At 38.4% G+C, this 20,321-nt stretch overlaps 2 protein-coding genes across 7 annotated transcripts in view; one reads left to right on the forward strand and one right to left on the reverse strand.

Annotated features, from left to right (window-relative positions):
- Nucleotides 1-6,617: 6,617 nt before the first annotated feature.
- Nucleotides 6,618-19,269, reverse strand: Gtf2h5 (general transcription factor IIH subunit 5). 4 transcript variants are annotated; one of them, XM_026393846.2, is made up of 3 exons: nt 19,171-19,269; nt 18,266-18,339; nt 6,618-9,665 (listed from the first exon to the last, which is right to left on the reverse strand). In XM_026393846.2, exons 2-3 carry the CDS (start codon nt 18,298-18,300, stop codon nt 9,485-9,487), a joined length of 216 nt encoding a protein of 71 aa, XP_026249631.1. In that variant the 5' UTR covers nt 18,301-18,339; nt 19,171-19,269; the 3' UTR covers nt 6,618-9,484. The 4 variants fall into 4 exon arrangements, with proteins under 4 accessions (XP_026249631.1, XP_026249633.1, XP_026249634.1 ...); XM_026393848.2 differs by having other exon boundaries at nt 19,208-19,268; XM_026393849.2 differs by having other exon boundaries at nt 18,266-18,404; nt 19,208-19,260.
- Nucleotides 19,270-19,357: 88 nt separating this feature from the next.
- Serac1 (serine active site containing 1) overlaps nt 19,358-20,321 on the forward strand; it is a 63,485-nt gene continuing 62,521 nt past the window's right edge. For all 3 annotated transcript variants that reach the window (XM_026393826.2, XM_026393827.2, XM_026393828.2), the window contains exon 1: nt 19,358-19,476. The gene's annotated coding sequence lies outside the window, so the exon portion shown is untranslated. The remainder of the gene's footprint in view (nt 19,477-20,321) is intronic.

Consider the following 20,321-nt stretch of genomic DNA (forward strand, 5'->3'; position numbering starts at 1 on the left):
ACTCAAACACGGATGGCAGGGACTAAGCTCTACCTTCATGTATAGACTGTATCTATAAAATACAGACCAGGGAGCTGGGATTGTGGCTCAGAGGTGGAATGCTTGCCTCAGATGTGTGAGGCACTGGGTTCAATTCTCAGTACTGTATATAAATAAATGAATAAAATAAGATCCATCAACAACTAAAAAAATATTTTTTAAAAAGATACAGACAAGGAAGATTTTCCTTATTTTCTCTGCAGGTGAATGGAGCTCTGTCTGGGCTACTGTGAGTATGTAATACTTAATGGCAGGATCCTAGGATCTATCTTGTCACCATGAGGTAATATGCCAAGATTAAAAACCAACTATTAGGATAGGATAGCAGTTTAGAAGAGGGATTAAGTCCTTTGCTATCTGCCTCCAGACTTCTTGTTAAATCGGAGAATTAAGCTTCTTTACTAAGTCACTTTTAATTGGTGTTCTGAGACTTGTAGTCAAAAGCATTTCTAACTGATATAGGTATCTCATCCATCTTTTCTTAACAACTATGTCCTCCACCTCTAAAGACATGGTGAGGGTAAAGGTCATCCAATAAAAATAAAAATAAAGCTGAAATAACTTGTATTTCCATTGAGCAGGATGTATAATTACCCATTACACTCTCAAGTCTGAAACAGTTTTAAAAAGTGAATATGAAGATAAAAAACACACATGAAATTATATTCCATTTCAAATCTGATTTGTAAAAACTAAAATGTTGGCAAGAATATGGTAGACTTTCACATATTGCTGGTGTAGTATTAAGGAACACTTACATGTGTTAAAGAGAGATGTTTATTGCCGTACTGGTTGTAATAGTAACATGAGAACAATCTTGCTTAACATGCATGAGGTTCAGACAGACAGAAACACACACATACACACAGGTAAGGATTTATATTCATATGATTCCACAGTAAATAACAGCTATAATGAACAAACAGGAATCATAAGGATCAACATGGTTAGATCCCAAGAACTGTAAAAGAATTATAGAATGATAATTTACAGGTGATACATTTGTACATCATTTATGTTCTAAAAAACACATAATATGTGTTATCTCAGAACACCTATCAAACATGGAAGATTACATATCCATTTCATGACTTCCCTTGGAAAAGTCAAGAAAATGACTATGATTAGGGAATAGCACAAAAGAAATCCAACTTTTTATTTTTACTGTTTATTTCTTTAAAAATATCAGAATCAAATAGGAATACCAACATTGAGTGATACAGATGTTGATATATACTTCAATGTTTCTTTGTGTTTGGATATTATTATATAAAGACAAAAGAAATGAGAAATTTGAAGGGAAATTAATGATACGAAATTAAAAGCCACAGCTAACTCAACACACTTAAATGTGTATTATAGGGTATATAAATAGTTTAGGCGGGTTGTGCCTTTGCTCTGGCTAAGAACTGAGATCCCCATTCTACTCTGGATCAATTTTTGTGAAAGAACTTAACTACTTGAAATGTGACCTACCAAACAGTAGCTCTGACATTATCTGGAAGCTTTTTAGACATGTAAAATTTAGACCCCAGCCCAGAACTACTCCACCAGAATCTGAATTTAAAACAATTTCCCAAGATCTGTGTGCTCATTAAAGTTTAAGCAGCACCAATAAAGAGAAGCAGCAGCCATTACAATTTCACACTGGAAATTTTTCATTTCTTTTTTTTCTTTTTTTGGTACTAGGGATTGAACCCAGGGTACTTTATCACTGAGCTGTGTTCCCAGTCATTTTGGTAAATTTGGGACAGTGTCTTACTATGCTGCTTAGGCCTTGCTAAATTGCTGAGGCTGGCCTTGAACTTGTGAACTTCCTGCCTCAGTCTCCTGAGTTGCTGGGATTATAGGCACATGCCACTGTGCCCAGATACACTGAAAAAAATTTCATGGTAGCTTTTGTAGCAACTTCCCAGGATAGCCATAGTTAAAGGTTTAAACACTCACAGAATATCTATTGTAAGACATTGTTGCTTCGCTGATTATCATTTATACAAATACTGTATGATTTAATGTATCTGATAAGACTATTTCCTCCACTCATGTCCTATGGAAGTTCAAATCCTTTAACATTTCTATGAATTCTTCATGTCACTAAGTTAGTTTTGTCTGTACATCTCTCCTGGTCCTACTTCTACTCTCCCTGCTTTTCAGAGTGTAAAACTAACTTCCCTACATACCCAAAAACCTTGTGCAGTGCAGATGTCACTGAGGGTTTTGGGAAACACAGGAATGACTATGTTAGCTATAAAAAACAAATTAATATTCAATATTCGACACCTCTCTTGGAAAGACTCATCTTGAGAAATTATATGTTACACAGTTTAATAGTTTCACTAAAGAAATTATGCATTGTAAATTTAAAAAAACAATCAAAAAGCCCAAAAACAAAATTATGCATGGTCATTAGTAAATAAGTACCTTACAATGAATTAAATAATTAAAAAAAACTCACCAATTAAGAGTGCTGCCAGGTAATTACCACCAATAAATAAAATCCTGTAACTACTTAGGGATTTAGTTATTTAATTAATGAATTTTAACAAAAATTGGTTCCTGCTGGGTAGGCTCAGCATTTCCTTGGCAGTAAAACGAAACTGATGTGGGTGGTAGATTAGCCTTCTGAAAACCAAACAGAACCCCTCAACAAAATCTCCTACCCACCATTACCATGCAATTTCCCTTTTCTCTCCCTTTCCCTGCCACCTAGTGTATCTGTTTAATGTTGATCTTTTCTTCCTGCTCTGTTCTTAGTTGTTCTCATTATATCAAAGAAGACATTTGGTATTTGTTTTTTAGGGATTGGCTAGCTTCACTAAGCATAATCTGCTCTAGTGCCATCCATTTCCCTGCAAATTCCATGATTTTGTCATTTTTTAGTGCTGCGTAATATTCCATGGTGTATAAATGCCATATTTTTTTTTATCCATTCATCTATTGAAGGGCATCTGGGTTGGTTCCACAGTCTAGCAATTGTGAATTGTGCTGCTATGAACATCGATGTGGCAGTATCCCTGTAGTAAGCTCTTTTAAGGTCTTCAGGGAATAGTACGAGAAGGGCAATAGCTGGGTCAAATGGTGGTTCAATTCCCAGCTTTCCCAGGAATCTCCATACTGCTTTCCAAATTGGCCTCATTGTTATACAAAATTACACATAAGAGGTTGTGAGGGGAACGGGAAAATAAACAAGGAGAGAAATGAAATACAGTAGATGGGGTAGAGAGAGAAGATGGGAGGGGAGGGGAGGGGGGATAGTAGATAGGAAAGGTAGCAGAATACAACAGTTACTAATAGGGCATTATGTAAAAATGTGGATGTGTAACAGATGTGATTCTGCAATCTGTATTTGGGGTAAAAATGGGAGTTCATAACCAACTTGAATCTAATGTATGAAACATGATATGTCAAGAGCTTTGTAATGTTTTGAACAACCAATAAAAAAAAAATAAAAGATGATCTTGATCCCTTAAAAAATAAATAAAATTATTCCTCAAAAAAAAAAAAAAATCTCCTACCCAAAGTCTCTATTGCACATCCTAGGCAAGGGGTTCTCAGATGACTGCACATTAGAAGCACCAGGGAAACCTTTTAAAAATATTAATTCTTTTGGATGGGTCCCATCCCAGAAGAATTTAATTTGAATAATGGGGCCGAGGGCTGGTGTCAATATTCAAAAGCTCCCCATAAAATTCTAATGTACTCAATAGGCAGAAAAACTTTCCTTTGAGATAGAAATCCTGCTCCATATTTTAAACAAAAGATTATGAAAAATTAAGTGAAAAAGTGTCAAAGTGCTGTGATCTTATTGGGATGGACAAGCAGGATGGTTTTTATATTTTTTAGAAAAAGGATCAAAGATTGACACCAAAAGTCTAACTGGTTATTCCTGATTGGCCAGATTATGAATGCTGTTTTCTTCTTTTGCTTCCCTTTCCCAATCCCCGTAAATGAATGCGTTACTCATAGAAAAGATAGTGCTGGGAGTGGTGGTGCAGGCCTGTAATCTCAGAGGCTTGGGAGGCTTAGGCAGGAGGATCATGAGTTTAGAGCCAGCCTCAGCAATGGTGAAGTGCTTAGCAATTCAATGAGACGCTATCTCTAAATAAAATACAAAAGAGGGCTGGGGATGTAGCTCAGTGATTTACTGCCCCTCAATTCAATCCCTGTTACCAAAATAAATAAATAAGATACAGAAATAGGGCTGGAGTAGTGGCTCAGTGGTAGAGCACTTGACTGGCATGTGTGAGGCACTTGGTTTGATCCTCAGCACCGCATATAAATAAATAAAAGATGGACAACTAAAGAAAAATATTTAAAAAAAAGGATACAGAAATTAAAAAAAAAAGAGTCAAGTGGACCTGAATTGAACAAAAACTAAAAATGGCTGTGGCTAGAAACAGTTTAAAGTGAGTGCAATGGAACAAATGATCAAGACCAAAATAAAATCACGGTGAAAACAGCAGGAACCAATTTTTACTAAAAAGTGAATCAAGTTTAGTGACCAATTTGAAAGCATTCCTGGAATAGAAAAATTTTAAAAAGCAATGAAATGGATAAGGAGGACCAATGTAAAGTTAGATGGGAGGAGCGAGTTTTAGCCTTCCACTGCAGAAGTGGAAGACCACAAGTTTACAATGATTTATCAAATATTTTATAAGGAACTAAAAGAGAGAAGCTTGAAGGTTCCCAACAGAATGGTAAATGTTTAAGGAGATGGAAATGCTACTTATTCTGATTTGAAAATTATAGTTTACATGTATTGAATTATTACACTGCACCTTACAAATACGTACAATTATGAGCCAATCAAAAACTTTAAAAAGAAAATGAGATAAGGTGTTAATTATGGAGAAATAAAGAACTGTGTTTATATGTTTCTAAGAAAAACAAAAAGATGCCTGTAATCTCAACAATTCAGGAGGCTGAGGCAGGAGGGGTCACATATTTGAACATAGGGTCTCACTAAGTTCCCCACACTGTCTCAAAAACAGAAAACCAAAAAAGGGCTGGTGATGTAGCACAGCGATAGGCAGCCCTAGGCTCAATTCAGGGCTGAAAACAACAAACAAACCCCCCAAAGAATAGAAGTATTAAAATTATAATAGAAAACCTGTTCATCTAAAAACTTAAAAGAATCCTCCAAGCAAAGCAAAACAGACTTCCAGAACTTGAGGAAACCAAGAAGACTCACATATTCTAGGAAAAATTAACAAAAGATACACTGGTCAAACTTTAAAATATAAAAGAAATAATAAACAATGCAGAGGAATAAAGGAAAGGAGAAAGGGATTGAGATCCAATTAGAAAACGAACAGTAGGGTGAACAAACAAGAAAAATGACTTGAGGGAAACTCCTGTAATCCAGAGAGAAAAGTTATTTTAAAGAATAAAATTCAAACTGGATTCAGAGTAAATGTTTGAGGACAATGAAAAATGGCTCAGTTTTGATGGAAATGCATTGTGACCCAAGCGTTCTATATCTATATAGACAATCATTCCAGAATGAAAGCAAAGATAGGAAAGGTCTATTTAACCACCAGGTAACTCTCTGGTGATCAGTTTCAAAATCAGCAACGACACTGGGCAGCTGTGGACCTATCTCCCCAGTGCTTTTGTTCTAGGAGTTCCCCTCCTCCCTCATCTGTTGCTTCTCCCACTGCATGGTGACAGCAGAGGAAAAAATTTTGTGTGCTAAAAATTTCATTTGTTCCCTTTGTCATTGTGCTCTTCTAGATTCACGGCAACTAAATAAATCTGCTTTATGAATGTTAACTTAACAATCATTTCAATAATCTTTGAAAGTAGGTTTCCTGTTTTTACAAATGAGGATCGAGAAGTACAGAGAAATTCAATGATGTGTGGGAGATCCCAGTGCTGGTGAGCAGAGAGGTGACGGATCCAGTCAATGCTGTCAATTACTTTCCTCTAATTGACAGTGTTTTAAAATCTTATTAAAAAACCAACAGATAACTTGCCTGCAAATGGAAAAGAACTATGCACATTTGAGAATATGTATTGCCTATATTTGCAAACTGCATCATCTCTCCATCTTTTTTTTTTGATAAATCTTTTCTTTTTTGTAAATATTTAAAGTTTTAGGTGGACACAATTATCTTTATTTTGCATTTATGTGGTATAAGAATCAAACCCAGTGCCTCGTGCATGCTAGGCAAGCACTCTACCACTGAGCTACAACCCCAGCCCCTAATCTCTCCATCTTTAACATATACCATTTTTCATCCATTAAGAGACAAAATGGCCAGGCATGGTGGCACACACCTATAATCCAAGTGGCTTGGGAGCCTGAGGCAGGAGGATCACAAATCTAAAGCCAGCCTCAGCAATTTGGCAAGACTATCTCAAAAAATGAAAAGGGCTGGGGATGTGGCTCAGTGGTTGAGTGTCCCTGAGTTCAATCCTCAGTTTCTCTCCCCCAAAAAGTACAATTATGTAAAATCACCTGTTATAGTTAATGTTAACCGCAATAAAATCATTAATAATTTTGATTACCATTTATAGTGTATCAGAAAAAAGGAGGCCAATCTTTGTTATTTATTATCAGTAATGTTTAGTTACTGCTCACCTGAACTGATTTCTCAATACACATTTTTATATCAACTGTGATGCAAACACACAGGATCACACTAAATATCCCAAGGAAATGGGGGTTTGAAGGAATTAAGAGTTTCTGATCCAATACAGTTATAATAAAAGACACTTATCACGAAGTACAACTCTGGGCTGGGGTTGTGGCTCAGTGGTAGATAGAGTACTCACCTAGTACGTGGGAGGCACTGGGCTCCATCTTTAGTACACAAAAAAATAAATAAAGTACAAGTATTGCACCTAACTACAAAAAAAGTACAACTCTAAATCAATTATAGTGCACAGATCAGCGTGACTGACCAGCTACCCTCCTCAAGTTAAAATGTTTTTTTTTCATGCAGTTAAGAAAATTCAGGTTAATGCTATCTTTTTCCAATAGAAAAGGCTTTGTTAAAAATAAAACATAACAGTAAATTCTCCAGTGCCAAGCCCACAACAAGTCTTGTTCTGGGCATCTAAAGTATGCCAAATCAAATAGAAATCAGACCCCAAGAGACAGGGTGGGTGCAAAGAGTCACTGGCACATTTCCTGTTCACTCGCAGCCAGACAAGCAAACGAAGCAACTAACTGCAAGGGGACTTCCTACTGTTACACTGTCTTATGTTTCTTAACAGTCTCAAAAGAAAGATATTTAACATTTACCCGAACATAACTTCTTAAAAATAAGAGCTAATGGGGGGGGGGGGTTTAGTGGAGCACTTGCCTAGCATGTGTGAGGCACTGAGTTAGATTCTCAGCACTGCATATAAATAAATAAAATAAGGGTCCATCATCAAAACAAACCGAATGAACAAAATAAAGACTTCCTTCACTTAATACTCTTTGTAATCCCTGTTCAATTTATAGTTTTCTCCATACCTTTTAAACTCTAAGATTCTACCATATTAATAAAAAAGGTATTAGGTAACAAATGACTGAGGCATATTAAAAATTGATTTAGGGGCTGGGGCTGTAGTTCAGTGGTAGAATGCTTGCCTTCATGTGTGAGGCACTGGGTTCAATCCTAAGCACCACGTAAAAATAAATTAATAAAGATATTGTGTCCATCTACAACTAAAAAAATATTTAAAAATATTGATTTAGACAGGACTAAAATATAAAGTTCAGTAACATTTCAGTACATCTGGAAATTCTGTAGAAACATATCTTCTACTTACCAAGTTTTAGTACCAGATATATCAGTAATCTATAGAAATTATTTGATTGTGTGGGAATCAAAACTGAGGAATATAGATAGGAATCATAATGAATATGCCAAACTGTGAAAATTTCTAGATTTAAATGAATAAATGAATTAAAATGATGCACAGGTGCTTTGAGTACATACTAAAAGGAAGGTGGTAAACTGGGTTTGATATGGTTCCATTATCATCAATAAAGTTCTCTTTCATTGGAAAATTCCCATTATAGGAACCTACCCCCCATGGCAATATCCTCAGGAAGGGAGGCACAGTCCCTATCAGAGTTTACATTTCAACCTAATACATTACTTCCCACAAGGTTGGCTGCTCCAGTTTTTCTCTTTCCATTTGTTTAACAAGGATTCTTATTATAGGGAATAACATGAGTAAATCTAATTTTTTTTAAAAAAATATTTCAAAGATGAGTTTTTATTCACTTTGTTTTTAACTAGACTAGCAAATAGCATGTAAAAGGGTAAAATCATCTGGTTTAGCTGGATTTGGAGCATATGGATGAAAATGTAATATTTACTTCCATTAAAGCAGACATCAACTTCATTTCCTTTGTTTTAACCACTCCTTAATGTTTTAACACACATGTGGCTTCATATGGCAGAGAAGTTTACAAAATGCAATATCCAAGTTTTCCAACCCATCTCCTCCAAGTTATCCATTATGATTGCAGGTATTTTTCCAACTATTGGCTACACATAAATGCATGTTTATGCTACCATTTTGTTTGGCCCTCTCATTTTTTTTTATAAAAGAATGTTTGACTTGACAAGAAAATGTGACCAACAAAGTCTGAATAAAGAAAAAAATTTTAAAAATATTTGAGGTATGATCTCCCTAAATTGCAGAGGCTGGGTTTGAATTTGCAATCCTTCTGCCTCAGTCTTTGATAGGTTTACGGGTATGCATCACTGCCCCCAGCAGATCTGTGAAATTTCTAATTAAAACAAAACAACCATAGCCACAAGTCCACAATCATTAATAAGAAAAGCAAAACAGATACTGAGATTACAATGATTGTTTAAAGGCATGTACACACACACACTCTTTCTACACATTTACAGTACTGGGGATTAAACCCAGAGATGCTCTAACACTGAAATACATTCTCAGCTGTTTTTATTTTAATTTTGAGACATAGTCTTATTAAGTTGCCCAGGCTAACTCTGAACTTGCAATCCTTTTGCCTCAGCCTCCAGAGTAGCTAGGATTTCAGGCACATACCACTACACTCAGCAACCATTATTTTTTTCTTTATACCTTTATTTATTTATTTTTATGTGGTGTTGAGGATGGAACCCACCGCCTCACACGTGCTAGGCGAGTGTTCTACTGCTGGGCCACAACCCCTGCCCCAGCAACCATTATTCTTAATGTATTAAATTGGTATTAAAAAGATAGGAAAAACATTTGTTTTTATTTTGTTAAAGGATAATAAAAGCCAAATTACAGCCAATTGTCAATTATTAAAGTTTTTTTTTTTACTTTTAATTCTGAAGTACAACAAAAATCAGTTCTGGGTTTTTGTCTTAACAAATGATTATAGTCTTTCCCACAGCATGCTCCTCAGCCACATAAGCCACCGAATGGGGACAGTCTTTCCTATTTGTTGCTTACAATTCCTAAGCAGTCCATATCTGATATTTTATTTCTGGGTAAGAGAAAAAGCATTTTGGTCCATTAATTCACCTACTCGCTCCTGGAGGACATTAACCAACTCTGCTATTACGAAGACATGAGTGTCATCGATATCTTGAATGATGAACTTCTTCCCCAGGGCATTGGACTCATCCAAGTAGAGTAGAAACTGCTTCATGGCAGGATCGCTGGACAGAGGAACGCATAATTAGAAGACATCTTGAGTCAAACCACACACAAAGACTTGAGCAAATAGAATTTTTAGGATGATTAAAGTTCTGAATGATTATGCAATTCATTTTATCTCTGCCTTAGTATGAATTATTTACACAGATAACTTTCTAGACCTGTTAGTGTACATTTAAGAGAAAGAGGCACTGATAAATTTTTCACCTTCAAGGGGAAAAAAAGAATATTCAAAGCTTTGTAGTTAATAGGACCTAGAGTCAGTTTCCTTAACTGATTAAAAAAAAATGAATTTCCTTACTTATCCATGATGATTACATTTAAGAGCCAATAGTTGTTCAGTTCTTTCCTACGACAAATTAACTTCTGAAACGTTAGTAATTTTGATAAGTCAGGGTATATAGAAAGTTAGATCAGGATTCAAGTCCAACTTCAACACTTACCTCTTTGACCCTGATATGTACTAAACCTTTCAGAGCCTATGTTTCCAACCATATGGGAGTACATGTAACAGAACTGTTATGGAAATTAAAGGAGATAAATGCCAAGACAGTATTCGGCTTGCAATAGGTACTAGAGTTTTTTCCTTTCAGAAAATTCAGAATCTGAAGGAAATCCTAATAAAACCACTTTGAGAATACTGAGCTCAAAAATTCAAAGAAGATCCAAATTCAGTTGTATTCACTGGTGAATTTTTTAGTTTGTACTAAGCAGAGTAGTTATAAAAGAAGGAGGAATACAATTTCTTGGTAGGTAGTACAGATTTACAGCATTAAAAACCCTGAATAATGACAAAGGTCAAAAAACCATAAGAATGCCAAATCACATGCAATTTTTTTTTTAATTTTTAGAGAAAATGTAATTTTGCACGATCTTTTGGTGCTCTGAGGAATGTCAAAATTAATTATAAAGACAACAACTTAATCCAAGAGATCAGTGCAATTTACTGATAAGTTTTATTTAAGTACAAACAAGTATTAAATTAACAAAGGAAAGGATTTACTTCAGTTACTAGGTGAGTACGAACCTTGGAGTTAATTCTGGAGAGTTTGGCTTTTACCGAATGATATGATTTAATCTACATACTACAAATTTTAAATGTGAGGATACTAGTTGCTGCACTGAGAAAAAACTGGAAGCAGCAGAGGAAAGGGTGGAAACAGGGAAAACGTGGAAACCTCAGTAATCCAGATGAGAGATGATAATGCTAAGGACCAGGAGTTGGTGGTGACCCTGGAAATGAGAAGTGGTTGAATTCTGGATAACTGTGGACATACAGCCAACATAATTTGCTGAAGAGTAGACACGAGCTTTGACAGAGAAGAACCAAAGAGATGCCAAGGAGCAATGGAAAAGATGAAGCTATTTTTTATAGAAATGACATGACATGCCACCAGCTCCCTGAGGACAGCTACAGAGAAGAGTGCAGGAACCGAACCATGGACATTCCATAATCAAAAGGTTAGGAAGAAGGGATGGGGTTGTACTTCAGTGATAGAGTGCTTGCCTAGCACGTGTGAGGCACTGGGTTCAATCCTCAGCACTATATAAAAATAAATAAAATAATGTGTCCATCTGCAACTTAAAAAAAAAAAGAAAGAAAGAAAGAAAAGAAACGTCAGGAAGGACTCAGCAAAAGAAATTATGAAGAAGAGACCTAACGTGTTCCAGAGCTACCGGAACAAAACTGTTCTAGAAAAAAAGGAGTGTTATTAAAAAAAAAAATTGTGTTATCTGCTGTTCATAGATGTAGTAAGAAAGATGAGGACCAAGAACTGACCACCAATACACAAAGTTATTGACCTTGACAAGAGCAATTTGGATGGAGTCACAGGAGGAAAGCTCCCTGGAGGGGGCTTCAGAATGGGCAGAGAACAATTAGAAGTGAAATAGGTGTGCTGAGAAAGCCCACGACAATAAGCAGAAAAAAATGGGAGCACCAGGCTTAGTGGTGCATGCCTGTAATTCCAGTGGCTTGGGAGGTTGAGGCAGGAGAATAGTGAGCTTAAAGCCAGCCTCAGCAGCTTAGTGAGGTCCTATCTCGAAATAAAAAAGTGCTGGGATGTGGCTCAGTGGTTAAGTGCCCCTGGGTTCAATCCCTTACCAAAAAAAAAAAAAAAAAAAAAAAAAAAAGTTGGAGCTGGAAAGGGATGTAGGCATCTGAAAAAGTAGGAGGAGTTGGGGCTGGGGATGTGGCTCAAGCGGTAGCGCGCTCGCCTGGCATGCATGCGGCCCGGGTTCGATCCTCAGCACCACATACCAACAAAGATGTTGTGTCCGCCGAGAACTAAAAAATAAATATTAAAAATTCTCTCTCTCTCTCTCTCTCTCTCCTCTCTTTAAAAAAAAAAAAAAAAAAAAAAAGTAGGAGGAGCAATAGGCTGCAGGGCCAGTGGAGCTGAAGAACATAGAGAAAAGGTATTGAGGAAGCCAAGTGGAAAGAGGTGTGGTGATCAGAGTCAGATGCCAGAAAATGAGATTCTGAGATTGCAGCACTGAAGAGGACAGGTCTGGGCATGACTGTGAATGAGTGGCTGTAGCATGGCAGAGGACAAGCTCATTGGAGCTCAGGAAATTGAGTGTGGGGTATCAAAAGGATAGTCTACATAGATACTGAAAGCACTAAAGATTAGATAGGAGAGCTATTGAAAAAAAAACCTTCAGAAAAGATTTGGGTGTTTGTGGGTAATTATAAAGAGAATGGCTGATGACTGGCATAGTCTGAGAACCTGAGACTCATGGGTGTTTCTATAGAAAAAGATGGAAGAATTTCCGGAAGTGGTAATGTGGAGTAAGGTAGGTACCAAACCATTTTTTTGGCCAAATGGCACAAGATATATTGGAGGATAAAAGTGACCACTTGGTAGAGGAGGAGAAACCTGGTAATGCTGGGATCAAACAGGACCTAAAGAGAAGGCAAGGTTTTGTTACAGGAAGAGAGAATGTTCAGAAGAGGCTCAAGATATAGGGGATTCTGGGCCAGAGTTGTGGCTCAGTGGTAAAGCACTTGCCTGGCATGTGTGAGGCCCTGGATTTGGTACCCAGCCCCAACCAAAAATAAATAAATAAAATAAAAATGGAAAAATCCTTGGTACCCATCCCCAACCAAATAAATAAAAATCTCTCTCTCTATATATATATAAAAAATAGGGGATTCTGCTGTGTGTCCCAGAAGGCAATGTAAAAAGGATTGGGGGAGGGTAGCAGAAGAAGTAATTTTTAAAAAATGGGCAGAGAGAGCTGTAAGACAGCAAGATTCCAAGGGATGAGGGATGGCCTGGAGTCTGCAGCTTTCTGGGTGACTGGCCAACAGGAAAAAATAGGCATAAAGGGCAGAATGAGAATGAATATCTCAAGGTAGAAAGAGCTGGTGATGGATGAGAGAGAAAATGGGGTCTTTGTACAAAGAGATACACAATGGTCAGATTTAAGCAGATACAGAAAATGTTAAATTTCCTATCTTCAGTCTTTCCCTTAACACACTACACATTGAAAAATTTCATTGAGGCAAACAAATTAATCACTGACAAAGAGCAATAAGAGAAAAAGAAAATTAAAAAGAGCTTAAAAAGCAATTCTAGAAGGAACCTGGGGCTGACAGCCAGTTTAACAGGGTACATCCAGATGATATTACAGAAAGAAAATGAGGAGGGAAACCAGTTTCCGCTTCTTTAAAACTATAGTTTTCTTACTCAGATTCTTAAAAACAAAACAAATACCAGCATTTCCCTGTTTTCTTGCCTATATATGGAGAAGAGGGTGGGGGTGGGGCTAGAGCAAAGAGTAAAGAGCAATTTAGGAGTAGACATAGGTGAGGGGGGAGGGAAGACAAGATCCCTCAGTTTTAGAGTTCAACCACAAAGCTACACCCTTCCTTTCCTGCAACAAAGAAAAGAGAGGACTCAAGTGGTGACCCTGGTGCCCACTTTACCCTCCAGGGCCTTTTGGTCCTTGACTGTTAAGATAGTTTCAGGCTCTGTTAAGAACCTCAAAATATCCTATTAAAAAATCACACACTCAGCTGTCCTAGAATATACTTTATAATCTTCAAATCAATTACCTTTTCTAACTTCCCAGCATGACTGGTACAAAATCAAGAGTTTAGCTGAGTGTGGTGGCACACACCTATAATCCCAGCAGCTGAGGAGGCTGAGTACCGAAGCAACTCAGCAAGACCCTGTCTCTAAATAAAATACAAAATAGGGCTGGGGATGTGGCTCAGTGGTCAAGTGCCCCTGAATTCAATCCTTGATACCCATCCCCAACCAAAAAAAAAAAAAAGTAGAAAGAATTCAAGTTGATTTTCAAGCATATACTGAAATTGTGGATAACTGTAATGGTTTGAAAGACTCTTTTACTATTATTTTTTGTTTAAAGATATTCAATGTTTAGGGGGTGTTTCAATATGAAACGTGAGGCCTTAAAATAGTCTTGTCTTAATAAAGGGATATTCTAATTTTTCATGGAGTGTGGGAGAATCCTACTGGCATGGAGAAACAAAACAAAACAAAAACAAAAACCCAAACCGAGTTCATATAAATACTTGGCCAATGTTCTGGAATCAGGGATATTGAACAGAAAAAAATGTTTTTGCAAAGGGCAGATACCTTTCCTCTCAAACAACCTTAGTATATAGCTTCTATAAATGTTTCTGGGGAAAAAAACAAATTTACCATGTTTCTACCGAGACTACCAACTCTATAAATTTAACTGGTCAAAGTTGTTAGTACTGTCCATCCAATAAAATAATAATCTTGACTTAATGGTAAATCATCCCTCTGATGATAATTAGGCAACCAGTATATTATTTAAAAATTTTAAAAGCATTTTTTCATAAATAGAATGTTTTAGAAAATGTTACTGAAGGGGCTGGGACTGTAGCTCAGTGAAAGATCACTTGCCTAACAGGTGTGAGGCACTGGACTCGATCCTCAGCACCACATAAAAATAAATAAAATAAAGGTATGCTATCCATTTACAACTACAAAAAAATTTAAAAAAATATTACTGAATATGAAATGGTTTTGTTCAATTAAGTTTATTCCCCTCTTATGTTTTTTCTTTTTTCTCTTTTCTTTCCAGTACTGGAAATTTTATATTTTTAAAATTTTGAAGCCTAATGCACTGCACAACTATAATCGCAACAGCTTGGGAGGCTGAGATAAGAGGATCACAAGCTCAAGGACAGCCTCAGCAATTCAGCAAGGCTCTGAGCAATTTAGTGAGACCGTGTCTCAAAATAAAAAACAAAAAGGGCTGGGGGTATACTTCAGTGATAAATTGTATCTGGGGTCATTCTGCACTACCAAAGCTAAATAAATTTGGAGATAGGGTCTCGCTAAATTGGCCAGGTTGGCCTCAAACTTTTAGTCCTCCTGCCTCAGCCTCCCAAGTAGCTGGGATTACAGGTGTGTCTCATCATGTCTGGCTCAAATGTTTTCAAAGTCTGGGTTTTGTCTGAACAGATATATGGGGTTGGAGATTAAGGTCTAGCATAATGTATGTATTCAATAAATATTTGGTTCAAGCCATAAGAGAAAGGGACATCAGGGGCGATATTACGTTAACCAGAATCACAACTTCTAATTTCCCAGCATGACTTATAGGTTTTACCATTACAAAGACCCACGGTTCTAGGTAGAGTGACGGACTCATCCTAGTCCTAAATGACTCCATTTTCATTTTTTATCCTGGTCTGCTGGCATCTAGTACAGGACCTAACCTCAAAACAATGGCTTCCTGGAAGTTCTACTTAATACTTTATCCATTCTGATTCTCACTGTAGAGATAGAGGCTCTAAAGAAACATTAAACAACCTGGAATTTAGGCTGAGATCACAAACTGTGATTCAATTCTATTAACAAAATTCAACCAGTAAACAAATATTTACTAAGCATCTCCTATTTATCTATCTACCACTGTTTTAGATGCCTGGGAAACTTCAATAAACATGGCTTTATTAAGAAGCAAAGGCTCCAGTAGCTTGAAAGGCTGAAAGCAGGAGGACTGAGAGTTCAAAGTCAGCCTCAGCAACATCGAGGTTCTAGGTAACTCAGTGAGACCCTGTCTCTAAGTAAAATACAAAACACAGGCCTGGGGATGTGGCTCAGTGGCCGAGTGCCCCTGAGTTCAGTCCCAGGTACCAAAAAAGACTTATAAATAGTATAAGAAAATAAGACTGGTTTTGCCTTAGGTCTTCCTACTTGCTTCTCAGATAAAATATAGGTTCAGATCAGGTTGGATTAATAATACATATTCCTCGAGATTCTTTTCAGCAATTATGCTGTAAACTGGTTGGAATTTGCACATGTGCAATAAATCTTTGCTGCTGAACAAACTGTATAAGTGCACACAAGGTCTGCTCTAGTACCTGGAATGGGACACAAATGTTTTGTTGGGCATATGCTACTTTTTCTGTAACTGCTGTGGTTGGCTAGATTTGGGAAAATGCTGAATATGAGCCTGGCAGTTGATGGTGGATCTCGAGAGATGTTTTCACTAACCTTGTTTTGACATAAAAATGCAAATTCATAAACATTTTTTAGTTAGTACAAAAAAAAAAAAACAAAACTGAGGGTTGAACTCAGGGCCTCACACTTAAATATTCAGTTCCAGCTTTATCACTAAGCTACATCGCCAGGCCCCTGGCCTTAAATTTCTGGTACCTAATAATCCTTGGGAGGAAAGAATTTTATAACCCAATGCCTTGATTTTTTTCTATTCACTGAAACAAGGTCTAAATGGCCACAATAATCTGGTTTATTTGCTTAATGTAGTCTGTTAAGTAAAAAATACAGGAGATCATTGTTTTGGACTTAGCTCCTGTACTTAGTAGGCTAAAAATCAAAATGTAGTCACTCATGCTCCTTATAAAAAAAAAAAATAGTAATCTGTTAATCAATTTTCTCCTCCTTCCTCCTTCTCTACTGGGGATTGAACCAACAGGCATTCTACCACCGAGCTACATCTCCAGTTCTTTTTGAGATAGGGTCTTCCTAAATTGCCAATCTCGGTCTCAAACTTGTTGTGATCCTCCTGCCTCAGACTCCCTAGAGTAGCTGAGACTACAGGGGAACATCACCATATCAGCTCTAACCAGTTACTTTCCCATGGATCCAGCTTATTTCCTTTACATGAAAAGGTGAAACTTCTTAACTTAATAAGGATTAAAAAAAAAAGTTTGAAGTTTCTAAGATTCACAATAAGAAGGAATCTTCTATAGTGAATTGATGAAAAAGAAATGTTTTGCTTTTGTACCTCAACCCACTACAGTTATGGCCACAGAGTGTGTTAAAAGCCTATTTAAGAGGGAGAAGGCATTAAATTTGTGATTAGGTACTATCTGTAGTTTCAGGCATCTACTGGGGTCTTGTAAGTTACTTGCTGAGGATATTGGAACACTGGCCATTTATCACACCACACCATCAAAGAGTTTGCATCAAAAACCACCACTTTGCCAGATGTGGTAGCACACACCTGTAATCCCACTGACTGAGGCTGAGGCAGGAGGATCAAAGGTTTGAGCTTCATCAATATAATGAGGCCCTAAGGAACTTAGTGAGACCCTCAAAAAAAAAAAAAAGCTGGGGACGTGGCTTAATATTAGATGCCCCTGAGTTCAATCCCAGAAAACAAAACACACCAAACTCATGGCTTCTATTCTGTGTTTACCTCATTCTACATCTCATCACCATAGCCAATTCTCCTTCCTGTTAATGTTTATGGTTAGTCTGTGAATGTGCTGTAAAATAGACAATGGACTTAATTTTTTTTTTTTTTTTTTTTTTTTGTGGAGGGGAGTACATGCTGAAAAAATACTACTTTGGATATGTTGGATAAAAAAATAATTTCATTTGTTTCATTTTACTTTTTAATGTGGCTCCAACAAAATTTAAGCCTATATATGTAGGCTTAAATTATATTTCTATTGGATAGTGCCGCTTTAAATGTTGGCATCCTAGGGTTTGGCCTTGCTTCTCCTGAGCCTTACCATCACAGTAAACAAACAGTATGATCATCCATCAATGGCTCATATTAGGGCCATCACAAGACAGACAGTAATATTTTTGGACAAGTATGTTCAGTGTTTCCAGATGAAAGAATTATTGATGGTGCAAACAACCAAGGGAAGACCAATTAAGGTTTTAAGACTGCATGGTATTTAAGCCATAGACTTTAGACTGCTTTAGACAACTCTGTCAATCATCTTTTTAGTGTGCAAAGGAGTTCAAGAAACCTGATTTTTTTTCCCCTTTTAAAAAACCAGTTGGTAATGGGATCATGCAAAACCTAAAATTCTAGTCAACTCCTGATGGTTTGAGAATATGGCACTAACTGTTACTCTATAAGGCCTAATCTAACAAATATGCTACTTCAGATCAAAAATCGTTGGAAATTGTGCCAATTACATCAATTTAACAGACATTGAAATTTGGCACCTGGAAGTAACTTAGCCAACAAAATCTCACTTGTTAAATAAGAAAACTGAAGTAGAAAAAGCTTATTTGATTTCATCCAGATTTTACACAGACAGGATTTTAGAAAATGATATATGTAAATCAAGCTTTGATATGTAAATTTAAAACTCATCAAAACTACTAACCATTCTATAAGCACTCCTTTCAAGACGTTGACCATCTTTTTTCCAGTCAGAAGGTGCAGATGACCTCAAAAATCCTAATAGAAAGAAAGTAACACGAAATTCAGAAGCATCAACTTGAGTATACTTTGGGGATCTGCGTCTGAAATAAGACAAAATATGAAGTGTCCATCAAATTGTGCTAACATTAAAACACACAGACATTCTGACCATTTAACAAAACTAAAATTGTATACCTGAAATGCACAAATACTATTAGCAAACAACTTCTACCAGCAGCCAATTAAGGAAACTCCCCTTAGGCATGCCCATCCCAGGTGTAAAATAGGTCCATTACGTAAACCTTTCTCATTCAGGAGAAGGATAAAAAGTCAACTCCCAGAGGAGTTTCACAACCATAGAGATGAAAGGGCCCTTAAAATTCACACAGTGATTCGGGCTAGGGATGCAGCTGAGTGGCAGAGCGCTTGCCTCACATGCACCAATTGGGTTCAGTCCCCAGTACTGGAAGGAGGAGAAAAAAAAAATTACGTAGTGATTCAACAATCTCATTTTAAAGATGAGGTCAAATGAGATTAGGTTAGTTCCCGGCCCCGCTTCAAAGAAACAGTAAAGCCAGGGCTCCAGATCGTGGGCTCCTTTGTTAAACCACCCAGTCTCTCCATGATCTGCGCTCGAAGGAAACTGCCCAGCGTACCCCCAAATTAACCCTCCGGCCCGAACGCCTGGGCGCAGGGCGACACCCCAGAAGGAATCCACGAGGAGACAGCGCGGGACAGCTGCCCGGCACGCCACGAAGAGCTCCAGGAAATGCGGGACAGCGCCCTGACCCCAGGGCCCGGAGGACAGGTGCCGGGCCTCTCCTTCCTCTCCGCTCTTTATTCCGAACCCCGCGGTCTTCCACGCACCGCACTCTCCCCTGCAGCTCAGAGGATCGCCACGCACCTCCGCCCACAGACCCAGCGGAGCCTCGGCGTCGCCCACACAGTGCTCCGGCGCGTCTACGTCATCGCGCCAAGCACGCTCTTGTGGGCGGAGCGCGCCGGCGAGAGGCGGGGCGATAGGCCAATGGGCGGGGCATGCAGGGGCGGGGTCACGTGCCGGCTGCCACCTGAAGGGAGGTCTCCGGCTGGCAGCCGCCGAGAAGGGTGGTAGCTCCCGCTGGCGAGTTCCGAGGGAGCGGTTGGCGGCAGGCCGAGTCCGCTTGCTGGCAGGTAGGAAGAAGAGGCGGGCTCGTGGGTCGGGCGGGGGCGTCGGTGAAGCCAGGCGCGTACGGGAGTGGGGAGCGGTAGCCCGGCTCGGCCGGGGCGCCCCCGTGAGGGCGCGCGGCCCCGGCGCGACCTGCGGATCCGCCGCGGGCGTGAGGGTCTCTCTCTGGTCCTCTGAAGCCTGGCTTGCTTTTTCTGGTTCGCTGTGGCGCTTCTCTGGTTGCTCCCGAGGCCAGGGGAGCGTATCTCCTGGTGCACCATCCAGGTTCTGTTGACAAGATGATGACCAGAAGGAACAGCCCATCGGACACTCCTGAACCTGCCGGATCCCAGCTTCTAGCTCCCTGACCCCGGAGACTGGGGAGACTGGGGAGACTGGATACCGATTTAGTCTCGAAAACCTGTAACGGTCATTTTAAAGCGAAAGACCACAGAAGGTTCTAAAGTTAATTCCTTTCCGAAATTCTGATGTGGTCTTAATGGAGCTCTCCATTTTTCCAAGTTGCCATAGGTTCTTGCTTTCTGTGCATTGGGTTTTATTGTACTTCCACAATTAAGCTTGTGTAGCTTTTTGCTTCGTGTGTTCTTGTGATCTCTTATGAACCCTTGCTTTCCTACTTATTTCCCTCTTCCCTTATCTCAAATCTTTTCTTTCCATTGGTTCCTATGTCCTTCAGCTCCTTTTAAAATTTGCCTCATTTAGTTTTTCCCAAGCCTCTTTTCCTTGCTTTTGTTTTTCCCTGCCGATCTTCCCTCCTTGAGAATCAGCCCTCCATTTCCTGAGTTCCTTTTCCTTGAACTTGAGCTCCAGGTGCTGGATGGATGCCTGCACTTTAATGACTTGTGTGTAA

The sequence above is a fragment of the Urocitellus parryii genome, chromosome 8 (assembly GCF_045843805.1).
Source record: "Urocitellus parryii isolate mUroPar1 chromosome 8, mUroPar1.hap1, whole genome shotgun sequence".
Classification (NCBI taxonomy): Eukaryota; Metazoa; Chordata; class Mammalia; order Rodentia; family Sciuridae; genus Urocitellus; species Urocitellus parryii.